The 23,657-nt window shown below is 38.2% G+C and overlaps 1 protein-coding gene across 1 annotated transcript in view; it reads right to left on the minus strand.

Moving 5' to 3' along the window:
• Nucleotides 1–23,657, minus strand: part of DNAI1 (dynein axonemal intermediate chain 1) — a 139,195-nt gene that overhangs the window by 114,915 nt on the left and 623 nt on the right. The window contains exons 2-9 of the mRNA XM_062513179.1: nt 13,508–13,570; nt 11,636–11,722; nt 10,629–10,709; nt 8,738–8,864; nt 7,252–7,364; nt 6,330–6,491; nt 4,549–4,608; nt 2,213–2,347 (exon numbers count right to left, since the gene is read on the minus strand). Of these exons, the coding sequence (XP_062369163.1) occupies nt 2,213–2,347; nt 4,549–4,608; nt 6,330–6,491; nt 7,252–7,364; nt 8,738–8,864; nt 10,629–10,709; nt 11,636–11,722; nt 13,508–13,570 (828 nt within the window). The remainder of the gene's footprint in view (nt 1–2,212; nt 2,348–4,548; nt 4,609–6,329; nt 6,492–7,251; nt 7,365–8,737; nt 8,865–10,628; nt 10,710–11,635; nt 11,723–13,507; nt 13,571–23,657) is intronic.

A 23,657-nucleotide genomic window follows, 5' to 3' on the forward strand; every position in this document is an offset into this window, starting at 1 on the left:
GGACTCCTACCATAGCAACAGCTTCCATGAGAGATCCACCTGTGGTAAATAGCCACTCACTTTATCTTCTTCTTTCCCTTGGGTTAAATTTGATGCTATCTCAGCAGCTATCATAGTTTCTCTTGCTAAAACCTAGCCTGACCAAAACAATACTGGAAATTAATTGTGGCTTCTAGCCACTGCAGCTTGATCCAGATCAGCCATGTCTTCTGCTTGATATTCCACAGTTCCTTTCAGCAATGACCAAGCACAGTTTGGCCTTAAAAAGTGCTCAACTAGAAAAGCTTTGTTTCAGAGAGGCATGTTTCATAGCATGGTGTAACATATGTAACGTGTGAGTTAGCAGCTCCACAAAACCTACTTCTCCACGTGCTCACCTAAAATACAGATTCTGACACCATCAACCTTTAATTTCCATATACCTACATCTGAACAGACATAATGACTGTTTTAAGTCTGATTTGAGCCTTGAAGTACTTCAGGTTGCATTTTTCCAGTTAATGAGTGAAGAACTCATCAGGTTTTAATACACATCAGATTGGTTGACCAGCCTCATGGATGACCTCAGTTTGGGACACTGACTCTGCATAAAGAAGCTTTTCCCTTCACTTATTCAGTGTATCGACTTTTTGGCTTCCCTCTAAGCATGCTGGAAAGTGCTAAAGGGTGAAAAGCAAAACACCAAAGGGACAGACATAATGAGTGACTGGATTTCAATTCCCCACTGTTGTCAGTGGAATGGGCAGCAGGTGTTTTACAATATTGTTTCATTGGTAGAATATTTACTTTATTTTCATTATCAGTTTTTAGTAGTCCACCTGCTGTAATCGTGTAACTGTAATGCTTACTTGAGGCTTAATTCTCTGAAGCGTACTCAGGTGAAGGGTTTATTGGTTTTCAAAAGAACTGTGAATTTCCATGGCACAATTCACAGGAAGAAGCCTGTCAGAACATTTTTCTAGTCTGTTTATACTGTAAGGTTTATGCTGGCACAGTGCTGCTTCATGGCTAAAACAGCCAAATCCTCTGCAGTGGTATCAGCCATATGGTATGAGAGAGCCAAAGCCAGTTTCAGGCTTTGGCTCTTATTACACACACACACACACACATATAGAGACAGATGGATGGATGGATGGATGGATGGATGGATGGATGGATGGATGGATGGATAGATAGATAGATAGATAGATAGATAGATAGATAGATAGATAGATAGATAGATAGATCTTATGCTGATAGGTCTACACCTATAAGGAGCAAATTATGAACTGATTTCCATTATTCAGTATTATGACTCTCAGGGCATCTTACTCCAGTCATTATAGAAATTATTTCAGTTTGCCTTCTAAATCGTTTACTTTAGACTAGGGAAGAAAGAACCAGACAGCTAAACCATAATAGAAAACTTCCTGAACTGCTTAAAAACATTTTCTAACACGAAGAAAATCTTTCAGGGTTGCCATATTGTCCTATATATTGTACACTCAGTGTTTGAAGTGGGATGATATTTTTAAGATGGGGATATTGTCACTTTGATGGAATGAACTGTGTCATTTCCACACAGCACTCCTAGGCTGCTCCCAACTTTGGATTAGGAGTCAGTATCACCCTCACAGCAAGGTCACAGCATCATCTCAGGGCATGGCAGGTATTAGGACACCTGATATTCTGAGAAGCATGCCACTCACACATCTATAATTACGAAATGTATAAATTGTAATTCTATAAAATCGTTAAAAATTAAAATGAAAAAATAGTGAAAAGTGTTTTACTAAAGTGCTATATTTTGAAATAATCCTAAATTTCAGTGCCTTTCAGATTGCAAGAGTGTATGTGAAATCATTATCACTTCCAATTCTTTGAAAAATCACAGGGTGTTTCTACCCATTTAATTCTTTTATCCCTCATATAATAAACAAAAATGTGACACAAACACAGTGCACAAAAACCAAAAGCTGCATATCTCACTTGGAAATTGGGTTTGAAAGTAATATCATGCAAAATCAAAATCCTGTTTTAAACAGCAGAACAGAAATCCTGTTTTGGGAATACAATTTTTAGAAAAAAACAACTTTTGCATTTCCTAACGATGTTATCTGCCCACTATGACAACAAGCCACACAGCTAGCATGACTTACTTTCACCTGATTTGCTCTACAGATGCACCCACCACCACTTTTAACAGCCTTTTTCCCCACATTATGAAACATACCGGTGGCTCCACATAGGAAAATTTTCTTCCAGTTTTTGCATCTTCTTTCTTTACTGCCACAGGTTTTGCTTTTTCTTTTTCTTTTGCCTTTTCCATTCTCTCAAGTTCCTCCATATAGGCATCATAGATACACCACTGAGAGACAGACAGAGGCAGGATTTATCAAGACCTGATCATATTCCTGAAAACAGCCATCTACACAATCACAAAAATATGACAGCTATCACAACAGTACCACTGCTGCTGGAATTAGCACAGCTGATTAGCTTAGCACAAAAAGTAAAGAGTTGAGGTCCAGGACTTTTCAAGCATGATGGGGCATGTCTTATTTTAAGAACACCTTACTGCATTCTTTACAATTTCTTTCTTCCAACACTCTACTTGCTGCTTTGACTCTGTCCATACCTTAATTTTTGCAGGACTTTGTGTTTGGCTAATTTACCAGTGTTTAATAGGAAACCTCTATTAAACATTTGCCTTACGACATTTCTCATGTGGTGCTGGAAAATTAAGTTGCAGTTGCTTAACACAATTTAAATTTGGACTCCAACTCTGTAGCATATGATCAAATGGAAACTGAGAGCAGTTTTACATCTTCTGCTATGCCACATGCTACACATGTCTTACCTGAGTAGATCCAAAAGTAATTTCTCTTAAGAATTATTCTTTGGAATTGAAATCCTAGTATTGTATCTGAAGTAGGTATATTTCTTTCAGGACAAAACAAAAGCAATCTGACACATTAGCTTAGGACAGGGAGTATGATTCAAACACAGAATATAGACTAGAACATTGGAATAAAGGTAGCAGAACTCTTCAGGAAAAAAAACAACCCTGCATTGTGTTGTAATTTGCAGGCAGAAATGAGATGGAAAGATGTTCCAAACATCAGGGAAAGGACAAAGAAGATGAGACAAGTATGAGAAAGAGTAGAACAAAGAAGTTTGGGATGGGAATTTGTGAGCATAAGAAAGTACATAAAGGAAAAAAGAGCTGAGGGAAAAAGAGTTTATATAAAACCTCTATTTTAGACCCACTGAAAATTTCAACAATATAAAAAGAAATCAATGCAAAACATTTCCTCTCAGCCTTCAAACATTTAATGCAAAATCTTAGTCAGGGGCTAATTATCTTAAAGACCTCTGTTCTAAGTCTCAGGACACCTCATTGTCAGAAAAAAAAAAAAAAAAGGAAGAAAACTCCAGCTGGAGGGAAGATCTCAGGCCAATTACTCCATAATTTCAGATTCAGGAATAAAATAGATTACAGTCTTCAAACTGACAGAGATACTTTCACTCCTCTTATTTTCCTGTAACAGCATTTTTTAAAGATGCCATTATGTTAAAGTGTCTTCTCCTTGTTCTTCTGCTCACTGGCAACAAAAAGATGTTTTCAATAACAGTTTGATACACTACTTTGAAACAATGTTTATATATGTGACAAACACAATTACATTTTTCAAATATCTGTGAATTAATCAGCAGAATAGCTGGATTCCCTTTCCACTAAAAGCTGTAACATATTTCTTGTGTGAAATTTCATCCAGTTTTTTTTCCACTTTTTTAAGGGATGCAGAAAATGCTACAGAGCATTTCATCATTAATAGATAGGTACATTTCTGCTACATAAAACAGAGTTAAGCGTCTTGCAACAGGTCTTCCACATTCCTTATGCTGTAGTTCTCATTCAGTTCAGCTTCAGACTTCAGAAACCTGCTCCTGCATACTAAGCTAAACTTGGTAAAAATAAAAACCCAAGTGCCACATATGCCAAATTCTTAAAAATACTCCAAGAGACAGTATGTCTCTAGTGGAGCCAGTACTCTGCAAGCTGCAGTCCAACTCTTGATGAATCCAAAACTACTCTCACCCCGTGGTTTCCCCATTTCCACTTAGTTGAGATTCTAAAACAGGTCAGGGTGGGTGGCACAAAATAAGCCATCTAAACTGAGACACTTAACCTTAGAAATATAAACCATGAGCAAGTTCATCTATTAAGGCAGAAGAGAGGGTCATTCTAGTTTGCTGTCGTAGTCAAACCAGAGATCAAAGCCACAGTAAAGGAATTCATTCCACTACAAGGAATGCAAACACAATAATTTGGTTTTAACTCTCTCACAACTCAATTTCCAAAATATATTCTAAAACAATTTTACAGATAAAAAGGAGATAGATGATGTAGATATAGATGATGTAGATGTAGATAGATGTAGATAGATGAAGATATAGAGATAGATGTAGATAGATGTAGATATAGAGATATAGAGATATAGATAGATAGATAGATAGATAGATAGATAGATAGATAGATAGATAGACAGACAGATAGATAGATACCTGGTTAACATTGTCTGAGAAAGTTTCAAAAGGTGCAGGGTCAGTTTGCAATCCTTTTTCCTGAAAAAAAAGAAAAAGCATGAAGAAGCATAATCTCAGCATTGAAGCTCTCTTTAGTGCCATAGTTCAGTTGTGGAAACAGTCTGCATTAATAACTTGATATCCAAATGACTCCTAGGGCACTGCATGACACTACTGGTGATCGTGCAACTACAAAAAGATTTTCTTGTGGACTGAAAGAATGTTCATGAGACCTTATGATTTTTTCCCACATACTTCAAGTATTTCAGTAGGTAATTTTGAAGGAGTTCAAGTGTTTTTTTCACCTCTAGCATTTGAAATATTCTGGTGCCAATTATGGTATCAGTTATGACGTCCTACCAAATTTGAAAAGTTTTGTCCTATATATTAAAAAGCCAGTTGGAATCAACAGTCAGAACAAAATAATTGAACAGAATGAAACTTATAAACAGTTCATTTGATGCTACTGACATAATATTTTTACCATCCTTACATTAACATTCTGAAAAAAATACAACTCTGTGAAACATTCCTTTAAAAGATCAGCATTTTCTTCCAAAAAACTGTTGTGTCAGAACATTTTTAAGAAGCTGCCTGTAGAATTTCACTGACCTCTGAAACTAAGACATCTCAGAGGTGGAAACTGAGCATCCTATACAGCAAACAGCTGTATTATGCAGCTATTCAAGGTCTATATTCTCCTTTCAAAGGCAAAATCATACAGAGACACACAAGCTTCTCCCAGTAAAATCACTGGGAAGACGAGAATATGCAGATCTGGGAACAAAGAAATATGGAGTTCCATGGCCTCCACTGGGATTTCTGAAGGATGCAGAATCTTAGCTCAAACTTCATAGCAAGCACCCCACTGCTGGACAAACTCTCCTGAGATCTCCTGTCTCCAGCAGCACAGTAACACATGTATCTCTATGAGTCCATCATATGTAAAGAAATCTAACTCTAGGTGTAACGGCTGTAAGACAACAGACAGGCCCTTTGAGGAAATATACACTCTGATTTTAGCAAGGAAAACAAAAGAATTTTTTCTCTGAAACTTGTATCCCTGATGTAGGAAACTGCTTTTTGAGCACTCTGTCAGGAGCCAACATCACCAAGATTGCTCAGTCAGAAGGCTCCATGAAAACACGCTCACAGGAAATGGCTGTAGATTGAGCAAAAAGCTTAGGGAGGGAATATAAGGGTTTAGGTCTCTACTTACTGGAAAGTGGGAGGGAGATATACCATGTACAAGAAGTACAGATTTGTCACACTTACATAAGTTTGTTACTCTAGTACCCATGCTTAATGCAAGAACAAACACATTTGTTCTTTCAATATAGGTACTTCTGCTCCATTAATAAGAACTGAAGTACAAGATCATAAAAGTACACAGTGACAAACAGAAATTGCTTTCATACATTCCAAGTACTCAGCTGCTACCCTAACGTTGCTCCATACTTTTCCAGATGAGAAAATAAACATGAAAAATATCATATCCAAGTAGAGGATTTACAGGATTTAAGGATTTACAGTAGCATCAAAACTTTTTGTAGGCTGTCCAAGAGTTCATGAGGCAATAAATTTTCTGTCACCATTTTAATCACACCAAATGTTTTACAATAGTACAAACACTAGTGCAAACCCTATACCTCTTTTCCTAATAGTATGGACAGATCATAGGATATGATACAAACACAGGTAATCTACATGCCCTCCCAGAGGAACAATCCTCCAAGTCACTGAGGGAAACAGCAACGTACCCGCAGAGGATTGTGATATGTAGTTGAACCTCTCTCAATGAAGTTGAACTGGTTTGCAAGCTTCTTCTCTGGCTGTTTTGGGGGAGGAGGCTCTTCTGCCTCTGCTGCCTCAGCTTCCTCAGCTGCTTCAGCTGCTCCTTCTTCCCCTCCCTTTTCTGCAGCCTACAAGAAAATACAGCAGTGACTCCCCTGTGAGAGAACCAGTTGTCTCTTTCCTTCTTAGACTGCTGGCTTTTTGCTGCCTAATGAAGGAGATTGTAACTAAAGACTCAATATTTAAGATGCAAATTAGGAGACTTCCAGCACTCAGATCAAGTAGATACTGAAATGATATCTGAATGGGAATACAGACATTCAGGAACCAAAATTGCTTTCAAACAAAACCTGACATGAGAGAGTTAATATAGCACAGTTACCTTTGATAAAATGGACTTACAGACTAGATTTTGTTATAGTTCCATTACCCTGTGTTTTCATTTCCTTGCTAGACAACAAGTTTCACCTGAAACTCTGATACTGTGTGGGTTCTGACACTGTGTGGATAATAACAAATTTTTCACAGGCTACTCCCTTCCTATCAGCCAACCACCTTTAAATTAGGCTACTACTTCTTTCATTCAGTTATGCCTGCTGCTTTCACCCCTCCAGATTTTGTTTTTCACCAATGGACATACTGTCCAGGAAAATTCCAGATCCCAGGAAATGACACTTTATTTTGATATAATATCTGGATAAAGACAGATCTGGTATGATCCCCCTACTCAGCTTCTACAGCTGCTCAGCAGAACCTGCAGATTCTCACCTACAGCACTGACATCTCAGACATAAAAGAATCAATCACAGGAACAAACCTATTTTATAGTAATGTAATTTAAAAGCTAATACTAAAGTGGACAGCTCTTAGCTCGCTATAGAGAATTACCTCAGCTTCTTCTGTGGGTTCTTCACCTTTGGTCTCTGGCTCTTCAGTTGCCTCAGCAGGAACCTCCACAGGAGGCTCCACAGGAGCCTCTTCCTCCTCAACAGGAGCCTGTTCTGATGACAGAAAGGATATGTCAATGGGCCCAGAATAACAGAATATTTTATTCTACAGATCCTCCATCTTCTGGAGCATTGACATATATATGTATCCTTCCCTAATGCTGTATCATTAGAAAACACAGTAACAAATCCCCACTTTAGAGAATAACTGTTTGCTCAAAGCCACAAAAGGTGATAATAGTATTTATAGTATTCATCTGCAGTACTTCTGTATGACCTGAAATAAACAAATATTTTGACTGGGAGCAAACTTCTGTAACCCATTTCCGATCTGAGCAACTGTATCTGGGTATCTCATCAGCTCCAGACCTTTCTATCCTTCAGAATTATCTTCAGTTATGTTCAACTACTAAGAATGTTTCCAAGGCACACAGAACATAATTGTTCTTCCTTATATGGATAAAAAATAACATACTAGTCTTGTTAGAGAATGATGGATGTCTATATTCCAGTCACAGCCTTGACTGTGTAGCCATGCTAGCATCAAGGCACTTGAAAGTCATTGGTTTGGAATCTACAAAAAAGCACTGCCAAAAATACATGATTTCAAGGCATTGAAGATCCCATTAAGCACTTTGCCCAACCTCAAATCATCATGCACCATTTGCTAAGTGTAAAATAAAGGAGGCACTGACCCTCAGAAGCTCCAAGTAAGAACTATTCTCAGGAGCTTGCTTACCCAGTGTTATTATTGTGCCTGGCACTTACTACCTTGACAGAACACTCATTGTGACAGAAATTCTCCCTTCACAAACAGCAGAAATACAATAAAATCACTAGCCAATGCATCCTCCCCTGCTGAAAATTCAAACCTTGAACTCTTTACTAACAACAGAGCTTTCAGTCTCTGTTTAGTGTATCTTTTTGTCTGAACACCTAGGAGTGTTGATAGTAGCTCAGATCAAAGGTCCAAATAGTTCATGGTTTTGTATCTCACATTCTCTGAAAGTAGATGTATTGGTAAGAATTCAAGAATTGATTATGCATGTGCTAATTTCCTGAACCGTCATCCTGCTTCCAAACATTTCTGCTTTAATACTTTAAATCATGTCTGAATCTTTCAAAATAGGCTAAGTAGTTTACATATGTATGTCCAACTAGTGGTAGCCAAATACATTTTAAAGACACTAAATCACTTTGAAAATTTCAGTTTTAGTGTTCAAATGACTCAAAAAACACACACCATTTTTTTAGACTACAACAAACATCTGGCTGATTATTTTTCTAATTTTGATGGCCAACAAGAATGCAAACCAAAGTACGAGCTGTTTAATTCTGTAGTAATGCAACATAATCATTCCATTGTGTTGAATAAGAGAAACCATTGCCAATCTGAAAATGATTGTGATTTCAGACAATAAAGCTACCTGCTTCAGTGCTTGATCTGATACTCTGGCGTCTGCCTTCATCTGAATCTTTGTGTATCAAATATCCATTCAAAGTGAAGTGAATGGCTGTTTGATCCATATCTTCCACTAGCTTGTATGCTCCTTCCTACAAAAGAAAAACCCAATAAAATCACAGAATCACAGAATCCTGGAATGGTTTAGTCTAGAAGGGATCTTAAAGAACATCTTGTCGTAACCTCCCTGCCCTGTACAGGGACACCTTCCCCTAACCTAAAGGTTGCTTAAAGCCCCATCCAACTTTTAACACTCCCAGGGTTGCAGAATCCATAATTTTTCTGGGAAACCTGTTCCACTGCCTCACCATCTTCACAGTAAAGAATAGTTCAATCTCTATACTTAAAAGCAATCAGAAGCCACCAAGAAACACAGATGCTTCTCTAGTTTCTTTTTACATATATGATTGCTTATTATATCAATCACAGCATAGCACTGAACCCACTTCAGTCATTGTGGAGAATTTGAAGATATGGATTACTGATCACATGTCTATATACCATAAATATGGAAAACTTCAGCTCCAAATAGAAAAGAAGTGCTTTATTTGATTCCACAAGACTGATTTCCCTTCTCTGGAACCATGTAATGGTTGGTAAAACAAGTAAAGTAGCACAGAGGTGATACAGACTTGGGAATATTTTGCTTGTTTTTTTCTTCTCTTATATGTTGGTTTTGACAGGGATAATTTTCTTCACAGTAGCTACTGTGGGGCTCTATTCTGGATTTGTGCTGAAAATAGTGCTGATAGCACAGGGATGTTCTGGTTATTGCTGAGCAGCACTTGCATGGAGTTCTGTTCCCCACACCACCTCACCACTAACTCACCCATCTGACCACAAGGATATTCTGTACCATATAGAGCCATGCTAAGCATATAAATCTGGGGGAAGAAGAATACTGGGGAAAAGTAAAAGAATGGGGGAATGCTTGGAAGGACAGGTTGTATCTTATCAAGTAACCATTAAGTGACATGGAGAACTGCTTTCCTAAGGATTGCTGAACATCTGCCTCAAGTGGTGAACAAATTCCTTATTTTGCTTTGCACAGTTTTTGCTTTCCTTATTAAACTGTCTTCATCTCAACCCATGAGTTTTTTCACTTCTACTCCTCTGATTCTCTCCCTTATCCCTCCATGAGAGAGTGAGTGAATGGCTGTGTGGTGCTTAGTGCCCAGCTGAGATTAAACCAGAACACCTGCCTAAAGTTGGGAATAATTCAATGCCAGAGTTGGAGGAGCTGTCCTCATTCCCTTTCTTTCAGAGTGTATAATCCTTCCCAGGAAGGATTGGAAGGCAAAGGTATCACTCTACCCATGTGATTGCCTGTGTTGCTGGCTGCATATGGCAGTGGGAGAAGGCTGCTCCAGGGTAACATAGTGTGTGCCCTGCACATGTGAATGCAGCTCTTGGATATTTTCTGGCTTCCTGTTGCTCACTCCTACTCAGCATGAATAAAGCTTGTCAGTGATTTCACAAAACTCATTTCTGAGCTCTCCTATAATTCAATCTTCACATGAGGATACTGAGGCAGAATCCAATTCTTACAGACTGAGAAAAGCCTTGTCTTTTGTCCTTTAATCACCACAGAATATGAAAAATAACTACCCGAGATTAGCTACATTAATTACCTTCACTGACAGATCTTGTTCAGTAATTGTGATATCCTACTTCTGAATAAATGTATCAATGCTTTTAGACTTTTACCCTCTACAAAAACCCTTTAAGAACCATTGGCAGTAAATATGTAATAAGTCTTAGCCACATTAAAAGAAAATTTAGCTGGTTATAAACCAGAGGAAAACACAAAACCAATTAATTGCAAAAATATCTGGTTTGGGTCATGCCACACTTACTTTGAAGCTGAATCTGACAATATCCCGGGGAATATGGGGATTATTAGCTGTCAAGGTACGTGCAACTTCCACTTTTAATTCCTTTGGAATGGAAACAAAATAGTATTGTAAATAAAACTCAATTACTAATACAATGTACAGCAACAAAAATCATCATGTTTATGCTCAGTTCTGTGATGCACAGTTCATTGCAGATACCTCATGTGCAGGTGATGCCACTACAAGAACAGTGCTTGGGGCCAACCTGGCTGAGAGTGGAATCCATAACAGTCATCCTGCTTCCTACCACAGTATTTCAATGCGCTTGCTTGGTTTTAGTTCTTATCTAAGATATAGTAGCACTTGAAAAATGCTAGCTGCATTTCTATAGCGTGAGACAGACAACTTGCATCTTTAAAATTTACACTGTCCAAAAATAAACAATAAGCTCAGTAGCAGTACTCTCAGGATTGACCACTGTGAACAAAAAATATGAATTAAAATAAAATAAAATAAAAATACAGCTGTTAACTATTTTTACTGCCTGAGTTGGGGGACATACATAAAGCTTCCCTGTCACAGCTAGTTTAAGGATAGGGAACAATACTAGAGTTTCATAAGGCAGTGAGAAGAGAGAAACAATTGCAGTTGGAAGGGTGACCAATAGCAGTGCTACTGAACCAATCTGGGAAGAAATAGCAATAATATTTTAGGACACCTCTGACCTATGTATTGCATACAGGCACCTGAAAAGCTCAAGATTGGCTTTGAATCCTCCTTAACTGAGTGAAGCCCCATCTTCCCTCTTGGATTAGCTCCAGGCAGCTACAGCATTTTAAGCCCAGAACTGGATTTCAAGGCACATTCTCCCTGTTTTCCTGTTGAAGCCATTTCAGCTGGTATTGCAGACCCTATACTTCAGCAAGTACTCATGCAGAATTTCCTCCAAAACCAATGTGTAGGCTTCTGTTTATGGAGTTTTGTACACATCTCATGTACAATGACAAGACAATCATTGCTTTACTCACAGCTTCAGTTAGCCTCAGCTGATCTGGGGATCTGACTACAGGCCTTGCTGTCAACCCATCCTCTCCTGTTTCAGAGCCACCTTCATCCTAGAACAGGAATAACAAGCTCAGTAATGCCACAAGACTGACAGTTTTGCTTCTTGCCAAGGCAGCACTTCTTGAGGCACAGACCAAAGAGATAAAAACAACATTCCCCCACCCATCTTTGCTTTGAGCAGAGCAGAACACCACAAATAGCAGGTCAAAACGTGAAGATTTTCACATGGCTACACTTGCCAGAAAGAGTTCAATGGGTTGGAGGAGCTGCAGCCTGAAGATAGTTCCTGCCCTGCCACAAAACTGGATTAACTCCAATAACAAAACTCAAGTGATTCCACTTCAATCTCCATTTAAAAGTTGGCAGTTCTGTTTCCCTTGCCACATAATATCCAAGGGTATTATATGTTTTAAGGACTACTCAAGGGTGCAAGTCAAGAACCTGCAATTACTCCTGACATGTTATTCTATAAACTACTCTTAGAATTTAGTTTGAAATGCAAAGCTTCAGGGATGTGGCTCCTGGAGGAATGTTAACCAATTTCTTGCAAAGGCCAGCATGTTTCCATTCTCCCAGCAACAGCCTGCTGGTCTTCCTGAGCTAGCATTGGGTTGATGTCATGATATAAGGTCATTAAAAAGAAAATTAATCACCGCAGGAATGAATTTCAATTAACTGTCCTTAAAAAAAAATCTGTCAGAACACAAAGCTGCTGATTAAAGTGCTTCACTGCTCCAGGCAAAATTTATCCCCCAGTTCAAAATGTGTAATGAGTTGATTTAAAATAAATCAATCATTCTTGTAAATACAGTTCTCTCAGGCCTGCTAACTTTACAGCCTTAAAGCTGAGGCTGGACCCAGCAATGCTTTGCTACCTGCAGAGCACCACTAAGGTAAAAAGCACAACGCTGTGTCAAAATGTGCAGTGGTTGAAAGTAACAGAGAATTTTGCATCTTCCACGAGCCCAGGGAAAGTCACAGACTGCAGCCTTATTTCTTTCCCCAAAGGAGCTGAAATAAGGCAAGTTGTAAGGAAGGTCAGGTGCTCTGATGCACAAGAGACAATGATTGCAGAACAGTTGTTTGTGATTTAATGCTGCCCACATGAACATCTGCTTGTAGGAAATTTATCTTACACAATTTGATATCAGTTAGTTGCCAGCGGCTGTTTTCCCAGGAGAACTGGATATGAAATATTGTGATTTTAACATTTTTATATATGATTTTCATTTAAAAGTAAATAACTTCCAATTTTTAAAGGGTGATAAAAGGAACATTTAATGAGACTGTGATTTGTCCCAAGAAAGTGAAAAGCTGTTTATCAATATGCCTGTTTAAAGGCATGTAGACTGTTCTTCCATCCCTGTCAATGGAGCTAAGAAAGAGGAAGGTAGATTAAATCAGGGTATTCTAATAATTTATTTGCCCAGCAGTAAAAACATTATTGTGAGTCAAAGAAGTTAAAGCTCTTTTCCATAAGACTTGTACTTTGTTTTGTGAATATGAGCTATACTTTGAATTGTCTAAACTAAGCAGGCAGTTTCCTCACAGTCTTGAGTCAGCTTGTATTTTGGAATTCACATCCCAAACATTTTAATGTTTTCATATCACATTTTACCCAAATCGTGCCTGTGTTCCAGGTGATATTTTTTTGTCCTAACTTGCTAGTGTATTTCCCTTCTCAGTGGAAACCTACAGCAACTTCTTACTGCTAAGTCAAATGATATTTTACCAGCTTTAAAAAAAAATTTCATTGTTCAGACTAGATCTTTTTTGTATCTCAGCTAAAAAAAAAAGGAAAAAAAGAAAAAAAAAATTAAATTTGAGAATCTTACCCGTTTTTTATGTCCAGCTTTACCAGCTTTTCCTGCCTTTCCTCCTGAAGGTCCACCTTTGCCCTAAAGTGAGAACACATCCAATGTAAACTTTCAAAGCACCTTTTTTTCCAAATTTAATCAAAGCAGAATAAAAGTTTGATGCTTGCTCCTTTGGTATATTTTAAAAGCTGAGTATGCTAGCATTCTGTCTATTAATTATCTGAAGGAAAGACAGTCACTTTCACAACACAAGACAGCAGTTTTTCAGCATGAAGAAATACCAGGTTCTGTCCTAGTAAAACACTACTAGTCTGTCCTAGTCTGTGATACACCCAAATGTCGCACCCACATTTTAGTACCTTGGTCAACAGACTAAAAGGCTGCTTCTGTCCCAAGTGCTTGCATGCACAGGGAGCCCAAAGGCAGTAGATTCACACCCATAAAGCCATGAGCACTGAGAAAACATGGAAAACACTGATGAACTGGGAAATTAATACAGGCTTTAAGGAAAACAATTAAATAATTATTTATAGGGTGCCTTATAGAGGAAGACTACCCAGAGTCAAGGAATAACAGAAGGGCAACACTGACAAACCTTTGTGAAAATCTGACAGGAAGTGGGAGAGGAAATTAAGAGGATCCTTTTGAGAAGATGCTGAGGGACAGACAGGACCATGAACCCTAAAGGAACAGAGAGAGTTGATAAACCAAACAAAGGAAACAATATTAGAAACCTTGGAAAGGACAGTTTCAGGATGGATCACATTTGATGGTATGGATCAAACAACATTTGATGGTATGGTTGAAAAAAGCAGAGGAGTTACTTGGAAAAAAGTGTTTGTGACAGAAAAGAAGGGGATACTAGACAAGAGGGAAGGAAAACAAAGGAGTGGGAGAGCAAGACTGATTTTTTCAGAAGAACATTAGAGTGTGCCTTTCAGTTCAGATCAAAGGTTCACCTAGCCAAGTATCTCTCACCAACACTGTTCAAAAGAAGGTATCTATTCTATTCTCTTTAGGATGACCTCTTTGCTTGCCACAGGGACTTTAACCAGAAATGCTATCCTTCTTTTTTCGTACCAGTGAACCTTTTTATCCACAAATTTATTCTGTTTTTGGAATCTATGCACATTTTTAGCATGCACAATTTCCACAGCAAGGACTCCCACAATACAGCTACCTGGTAATTCAAAGAATCATTGCTTGCTTTTTAAGTCACCATTTGTTTCTCTCATGTGTTTTTCCTAGTTCTTCTTCTGTAAAGCCCAGTTTTATCACAATATCTATTCTTTCTCTTGTCTTTCATATGTCTTAAGAACACTTTCAGGAGCACAAGCCACCACAGAGATTCCTACACTCCCCTTGTGATCCCCCTTCATTATGAAAATTAAATATTCTCTTCCACCTCCTACTTTATATGTATTAAACAATTAAGCAGCCATAAAGACTTTGACCCAGAATCCCCAAGCATTTGTTCATCAAGCACCATTACTTGTTAAGACTTGACAATAAGAATTCAGAAATTCAATATTTTCAAAGAACAAAGTTCAGAAAAAAATGTGAGACTGTGTCATTTCTCTTTGTACAAACTAAGACACATAAAACTGCTGTTACTAACAAGGCATTAGGGATTATCTTTATTCCAGAAGACACATATTAAAAGCTATGGAAAATTAACAGAACAATACATTTCTATGCTTAGAAAATGTGCCTCATTTTGAAATACAAATTTTTGTGATGCAGGTGGAGAAAAATAAAAGTTCTAACATTTTCTTTGGAGTTCCACCATGGGCTGATTGCAGAGCAGAGAGGCTAAGATGTCCCAAGCTGGCTTGTCTCCCTTGTGTGATTGCTTGGCAATGGGCAACAGAAGGTTCTCTCTGACAAGGACCCTGTTACGCGTGAATTAGATGAGACTTAAACGGATTTTTAGAGCATAATTTTATTGAGATCCAAATCAAAATCAAATTCTTAAAAGTCTGCTTACTTATTATCCTTTGTAAATGGGTCTACAAAAGCATTTATCCATTAGCAAAGGCATTGCCAAGGCGATCTGAGGATAATTAGTTTTAGCAGGTTCACAGATTTCAATTAACATTATCCGAAGAGGCACCTGTGAATAAATATCTGCAACAGTATTAAAATCCAAAAGTGAGACCAAAGAAAAGCCAGATCTATGAGTGCACCAGAAGGAAGCAGCACAAACCCTGCCATGCTTCCCATACCATAAAGAGTTTGTAGAGTAGAACATTAACAATTTTTCAAATCAACCAGGGACCTGATAGTTGGTTCTATTTCCCTTGTCTTTGTACAGTACTATAATGGTTTTATGACTGGAATTTAATGATGCAACATTACATAAGACCTGGTATGATAGAGAGACCCTGAAGAGACTCAAGATATGACATGGAGGAGTACAGGAAGGGGATGACAAGACGTGGGGCACATACTTGACATCATAGACCCCACAGCTATAAGTGTCTAAACACTGGCCAGTTAGAGAATTGCAGACCTGCAGACAGGGGAACTGAAGAAAATCTGGTTTAGGGGTAGCAAAGAAGACTAAAAATAGTATCTAGCACACTGAAAAAGCACCATATGCAGTAATACCAGGTGTAATGTGGAGCACCAGACCAATGGAAAAAGAGAAGTGCGAAAATATATTAGCTAACATATAAAAGAAACTCCAGACCATCAAAATGGACATCTTATCCTCCACAATGAAGGTCTCTGGTTGCTGACAACTTATCATAACATCCTCACCAACACCATCACCAACAGCAAAATCAAACCATCAACTTTAGGAATCAGAGCACTGGAAGAAGGGTGAGCACAATACCAGAAAAGAGGTAGAAACTGAGAAGCTTTCATGCAACAACTTTAACCACAGTATCACAATTCATGATTTTTTTTTTTTTTTTTTTTTTGCACAGAAGTATTTCTTACTTCCTTTAATGAATACACCTGGATTAACCATAATGCTTAGACTAAAATTTCAGTCACACTCACATGAAAACTTTGGTTTTTTAAGTTGTGCCTTCTCTTTGCCCATAAACAAGATTTTGAGTGCAACGTTTGTTTATTGCAAAATACAGAACCTGTTTCTGAAAGTCTTAATTTTGACCCTATGCATGCTTTTAACCTTGTTGTGCATGACTAGGAGAGGGTGTTCAAGGAAGAGGCTTCATTGCATCTGTCAGTGAGATTTACCAGCCTTCTCCATGCCTCATGCCTGCTTTCCTACCAGCCTCTACTTGCTGACTGAGACAGCTTACTTTCAGGCTCCCTGAACTAAGCAAAGTAGTTGCCTATAGCAGGGAGCAAACACACGACTGACAGGACATAAAATTATACTTATTATGTCTGGTATTTTGAACTAAAGAAGCTCCAACCAATCCCTCCAACCTGAACAATTATGCTTTAGAACTACTTTGTTATGACACAGATCCTTCATCAAATGCTGCAATGTATGGACACAGCCCACTCCAAAGACATGATAAACATGAAGTGGGAGGATGGGAGCCAGCATACAGAGATTAACGTGGGTTTGGGGCTTTCTTCCATGTGTGCTCCATGAAGACAGGACAGCCATACCTGGAGTGGTCTAAGAAGGAGCTGGTCCTTAGCTTATTCTGGGGTTGTTCAGCAAAACTCTTGTCTCCTGCCCAGAGAAAACATCCCTCACAATTCAGAGACCTACTTCAACAACAACAAAAGTTGAATGACTTATTTGACAGATATTCTAGACTCTTGCAAGAGAAGGTGGAAACTGTAACTTCACTTGACTCAGTACTCTACAGAAGTCAGCATAAAAAGCGAAGTTTTTTTATGTAATAAGTTGCTCTGCAAGCATCATTCCTGCTACTGCCATCTATGCTGCAGGTTTATTCCAAAGTATTTCAGACTTTCGGAACACAGCTGGAGGGTGGCATAAAGATGAAAAAATAAGATGAGGAAAAATGAGATCCTAGTATTTTGGCAATATTAGAAGTAGGTGAAGGTCATCAAAACTAGTAGATGTGTTTAAAAGTATTACAAGAAGCAAGCTGGGGACAAAATGTAAGTCAGTCAGAAATACAAAATTTTTTACTTAGCCTCCTAATTCAGATAATAGCACAGACAATACTGCTGTGCTGCTTGATGAAAAGGGCAGTCCTGACATCCCTTTTTATTGGTGTATCTGTGCTTTGTTATTTTGCTGGTTTTTTTGGCAAGCTGCCATTCTTTGTAAATCTTTCCAAAGCCAGCACACTTTCCTTTTTCATACCGTTTCTTAGAAGTTCTCTCTGCCACATTAGCTGCCACACTACCACCTAGGTAGTTTGTGTCCCGCCACCATGGCTCAGGATGATTATTATTGCTTCCTCATCCTTCTTTTTACTGTAACAATGCATTACCCATAAACTGTGATTAAAAATGTAATCCTTCTGCTCTGACAGCTACCTAAAATACATCACACAGTGTTTATACAATAGGGAAGAGGTCATGAACACATCTGAAACACAAATATAAAATAACTGTGAATCAACATAATGACTGTATATTCACTAGTAAGACGTTTACAATAACTTGCCTTCATACATATGTTTAAAATTCAAGCGCAGTTTTCTGTATCACATTAGCTACAGGAAAAAAAAAAGTTAACAGACTATTATTAACATCTCAAAGAGAAGCATTCAGAACTTAGAAAATGTGAGAATTAAGGTTGCCAGGGAAACATTCATTTCATCCCATTGGGCACAGGCATTATGATATATACAGCTTAATTCCATCGTCACACACTTTGGTTTTTGTAGGTTTCCTACCCCACTTCAGTCCTCCCAGGTTATGTTGCTACAGATTGGTTTATATTGTTCAGCTTCTAGAATGGTGGGGTTTTTTTGTTTTTTTTTTCAGACATCCAACAAAGAACTGTTCAATCCAATAGCTACATTTTAGCAAATTCTAGAAAAACTAAACATATTCTTGCTACAGGAAAAAAAAATTAAGTCTTCCTAAATCTTGGTAATAAATGTGCTCCTATCCCTGGCTTTAATAATAATTAACAAGAAGAGGAGTGTTAATAATCATGAGGAATTTATATCAGGGGAAAAAAAAGGAGACATGGTTGCTAGGGAACTAAGGAACAGGCAGGAAGCATTAAGGACTTTCTCACCTCCAGGTCACCATCATAACTCTGACCACTCCAGGAGATGCTCAAGTGCTCCAGAGAAAAATGCCAGAATCAGAATTAATGGAGGCTAACCACGTTTTACTCTGATGACTATCTTACATTAAAAAAAATTAACAGATTTCCACACTTCCAACAGTGAAAAGATATTAGAAGCTCAAAACTGTCACATTACTTAAATGAAGGCTACAGAAGACCTAAGTTTGACTTGAAACAAGACTGTTTCTTTCTGGATCCTTCTTCTAGGGTGTGTATGATAGCAGCACCTAGGAATTCTTCCCTGGGCCAGACATCTACAATGCTACAAGACAAACTGCCTATTGACTACAGCAAATATACCATAATCCATCATGATTATAAAAGTGAAAAGAAGAAACAGATGAAAAGTGATGTTTTAAATTACATTTAATATTCATTTCCCTTCTCACAACTCCCTCTGTTGCGGACAAGCCACTAAGAGGTACAAATTGCTGTAAAATCAAGTCCTTGAGCAGGGAGCCTTCCTGCTGCTTAGCTATCCAACATGCATTTCCAATTGTGTTTTGGGTAGGATGCCTGGTTAATGTATATTTAATTTTTCTGTTGTCATAAAATAGGAAAACAAAAACAAGAAGAAACTACTGGCTACTTTCTAAATACTATTGCTGTAAATGAAAAAAAAAGTTTTAAAAGAAAGCTCTACTAGGCTGGCATTTCATAAGAGATATCATATTTCTGCATCCAAAAATAAAAAGATGGTGAGGACAACCATCAAAGATATGCAGTGTTTAACAGAAGCTTTGCCCTCAACTCCTAGTAATGTTACCAGATTAGCCTGCAGTGGAGAAAATAAAAAAATCACACTCAACCATACATTCAGGTCTTGTTCTTCTTGTTTACTCTATCCACATTTTATTTTTTACATTGCTCTCCCTTTTGTTGGTGACATGACAGCCACTAATTGCTGATCTGAGACTCTTTAACTGAATTTATACAAAGCCATCCCTTTCAGACTAGATCTTTTAATAGGTCACTGTTTGGTGAAGAGCCAGACACCACTAATCACTGGTTCCTTGAGAAATGTAAAATTTCTACTTATGCTTAAAGCATAATGGTGGACAAGTAGACCTGGATTCATAGATCCAGCCTAAAATACCAGAGAACTCAGTAGTAGGGATGAAGCAGATTGGTCAGTCTGACAAGATGAAGTGTCAGTTCATATTACGCAGATTTTCCAAGAGCTGAAAATTGATTACATATTAATGAAACACTCATCAGGGCAAATGACTAATCCAGACTATATTTTTTAATATTGTTAAAGAGACATTCCTGCAGCCTTTCTGCTCCCCATGGTAGCTGTCACCGTAACACAATCAGGCTACAAAGCTGAGCAATCACAGAATGCTTCTGTTAAGTTTACTTCATCTTCCTGAACAGAGACAGTCATTCCTACTTCCTCTACAGCACAGCACAGAGATTAACTAGAATTGTGGGGGAAATGTAATGTACTTGTAAGGTAGTAATGTGCTTGTTGGATTCTAAAAGGAAAAGGTAGAGACATAATGATGGCTAACCTTAGCATTTCTGTAGAACTATTTAATAAGTTTCCTGCTAGCTTTTTATTTCTGTTTTGAATATTAGCAAACTCCATAGTAAACCACCAGTTGGCACAAGGAGCAAGAAATCACAGCATGGAAACAAAGCCACTTCCAGCCTGCCCTGCAGCAGATATTTATTTGCACACACTAGGGATGCCAATTTAAGAGCTATTTGCAAATGTATTCTATAATGTTTTCTGAGCAACACTAAAGTGAATGTTTGTTTTATATTCTATGGATGTTTTAATGCATGTTTAAGAGCAAGGAAGCACCTTAAAAGCCTTCTCAGGGGAAGAAAAGTAAAAAGGAAAATAAGAAAATACAAAAAAAAGTAAACTGTGTCTCATTGTTTTCTGTCTTTGGGGAAGGGATATATTTTCTTTTATGACTTACTGAACACTGCTTCCATGCCAATGGATGTGCAAAACCACAAGGGCAACAAGAAATGCCTCTCTGTCCTAATTCAGACCCTTTCTTAAGTGATATGTTCCTCACAGTGGGGTTAACCCTAACTGATAAGATTGAACAGTCTGGTTTTGTATTTTAAATGCCAAAAGTATGTAAGGTCTGCTATGGAACCAGAACAAGATCTTGCTTCTTCTTGAGGTGGATGCAGCCACAGAGGTGTATATTAGCACAGGGTGCTCTATACAGCTCACTCAAGGCTTTCCTTGAGCTACATAGCAAAGGCATAGAAATCTGAAACAAACACTTCCAACCTGTCAAACATGTTCAAAATAACAATCTCGAAATCATTGGCAACTTTCTCTCATCACCCAGGACCACACATGGGACTGACACAAGACCAACAAGGTGCTGTTCTCTGCCCTAACACTTTCTGCATGTCCATGCACTGCCACACGTCAGTGTTTTTAACACCACACTTCTGAGTGTCCTGTTTGCCATACTCAAGACCTCATTTTTCAGGGAAGCTGAGAATGTGATACACCCATTCCCTTGAGTCTGATGCAGGGAAGTTGGATTATGCCTTTCCATAAGTCCACATCCCTACAAAAAGCTGTTTAGCTCAATTATGCATAATGTATTTCAGTTCTGAAAGGAATGGTGTTATTGAAGTACAGAATATACATAGGTGTTATTTCCAAAACTGCATTGGGAACACAAAGATCCAGAAATACAACACTATTCTAAGACTTTGAACACTGAATCACTGAAATTTCTTATTAATGTACAGAAACATATGAAAGCCTACAGGCATTTATAAATAAGGTTTGGTCAAGTCAAGCAATGCGTCTGGAACACCACAGAGTTTAATTTTTATGATCAACCCAACTCTGATATATTTTCACCCATATTTTCACCATCAGGTGGCTGGAGACTGAACTGGAGGCAGAAATCACCTTGATAAAGAAAAAAAAAAAAGGGAGTGAAATAAAGCAAGAAACTGATATTAGAGGAGAAGGCAGATACAAGACAGGCACACAAGAAGAGCAGACAACCCCCACATAAGAGAAGAAGCAAAAAACAAGAATTGATCACAAAGCATGTGAAGAATATGGAGTCATGAAAGCAGAGGAGGAGCAAAGTGCTATATAGTAATATATCACTTGGTAATATATGGAAGTGATATATGGTAATAGGGAACAGGTGTACAGATAAGTATCCCAGCATTGGGAACAACCTCAGAAAGAAAATTTTCAAAGTAAAAGTAATCAACATTGAAAAACCCAAGAGGCAGAGCAGAATAAAGTAACATATAAAAAAACCTGAGGAATAAAAAGCACAGGGACAGGGGAAAAGAGCATAGTACTATACAAGAACTCTTGTCAAGAACTGGAATCTAAACCTTGACCCACCAATTTGTTTTACAGTGACAGTGGCTACTATGGCCCAGTGGATATCAAACACCAGGTCCTGGCTGGGCAGTGAGTAGTGCAAAGGCATTCACCCTCCACACTCCGAAAGCCACTGAGATGTTATCTGTACTCTGAGTCAGGGAAAAAGAGGCAAAAGCCTCTGGACTCAGAGGCAGGTAGTCAACCTCACAACTCCTCCAATGCAAGAATATTCTAGGAGATAAAAGGATGAGAAACAGCAATCAGATTTAACAAGCTCAAAGCAAATAGAGGAAATGCAATACAGGAAAAGTTAAAATTATTGCCTTTTAAGTTATTGTGACGAAAGTTATGTGAAAAGCCAAACATACTCAGAGTTTAAACAGTTTATGGTGTTTCAAGAGCTTTAATATAAATGGAATGCCTTTGCAGCACATTAAGTTTTCAAACATGTCAGTCAAAGCCTCTCCATTTCAGAGTATTTGAGATAATGGCTACTGAACAGGATAAAAATATTTATGTGGAAATTCTGAAAATAAAAAAAACCTGAAATTCAGACCAAGCATTTCATCCCCAGTTTAGTTTGCATCATTATTAATGTTTTTTTTCACAGTTTTAGCACAAAGATCTTCATTATCCAGGGGTGGATGTGGGTTTTGACCATGAGCTTGTATCCTTTGAAAACTTTATAAAGCCCTTTTTATCTTTGTACTTATTAGTACTTACTAGGGGATTAGGAATGTCAGAGCCCCTAATTCCCCTCACTCTTGCTTACATGCCTTCTAACCCTCCTCCCACAAACCCTAACATCAAGTACGATGGGACTGATCTAAACAAATTAATAAAAGAGTTTTATCAGCCAGGCCATCATCTGTTTTTAAATCAAACTCTTTGATATTCCAGTAGCAGAGAAGTCCTAGGAATTAATTAATCTGAGTTTTTCATCCTAAAAGAGGATGCATGCAGAGATTTCCACACAGGACCCAAAGGAATATAATGAGGTCTCAGAGACACAGACCCCACAGCACTGTAGGGTTAGGGCCAGGAAGGGTAGCAAATGAAATTACTCCTCTTCATTGCTTGAGCTGAGTAAAGACCAAATAGCAAAGCAAAAGGAAAAAGACAAAACTTACAGTTGAGTATAATTGAAATAATTTTAAAAATTTTTGTAAGAAAAAGGATTTTATCCTGTTGGTTCAGTGTTGCTGGGAGATCCTTGGGCAGGCTGAAGACACCTTGAGTGCATTAGAACCTTCCTTGGAAGGGGTGTTGCATACTGGAAGCATGATGAAATTGCCTGAAAATATCCAAGTATTTTGTAGTTTCACAGGATTAAACGGCATGCTGATAGAGTGAGGGATGCTGCAGCTTGGTGACAGGCTGGTTTGAACAGCTGTGTAATGCCACAGAATTCTGTGAAATGACACAGAACTCTCAGGGAGTCACGCGTAGCTGAAGGGACAGGGTGACACAATATATAACGCAGCCAGGACTCAACAAAGCCGAGAGCGGCTGCGCTGACTGCACTGCCACACCAGCCCTGTTCAGTCGGGAGAAGACTGAGAGGGGATCTCATTAATGTATATAAATATAACAAAGGTGAATGCTAAGGGTATGATGCCAGA

This window comes from Cinclus cinclus, chromosome Z (genome assembly GCF_963662255.1).
Source record: "Cinclus cinclus chromosome Z, bCinCin1.1, whole genome shotgun sequence".
NCBI classification, from domain to species: domain Eukaryota; kingdom Metazoa; phylum Chordata; class Aves; order Passeriformes; family Cinclidae; genus Cinclus; species Cinclus cinclus.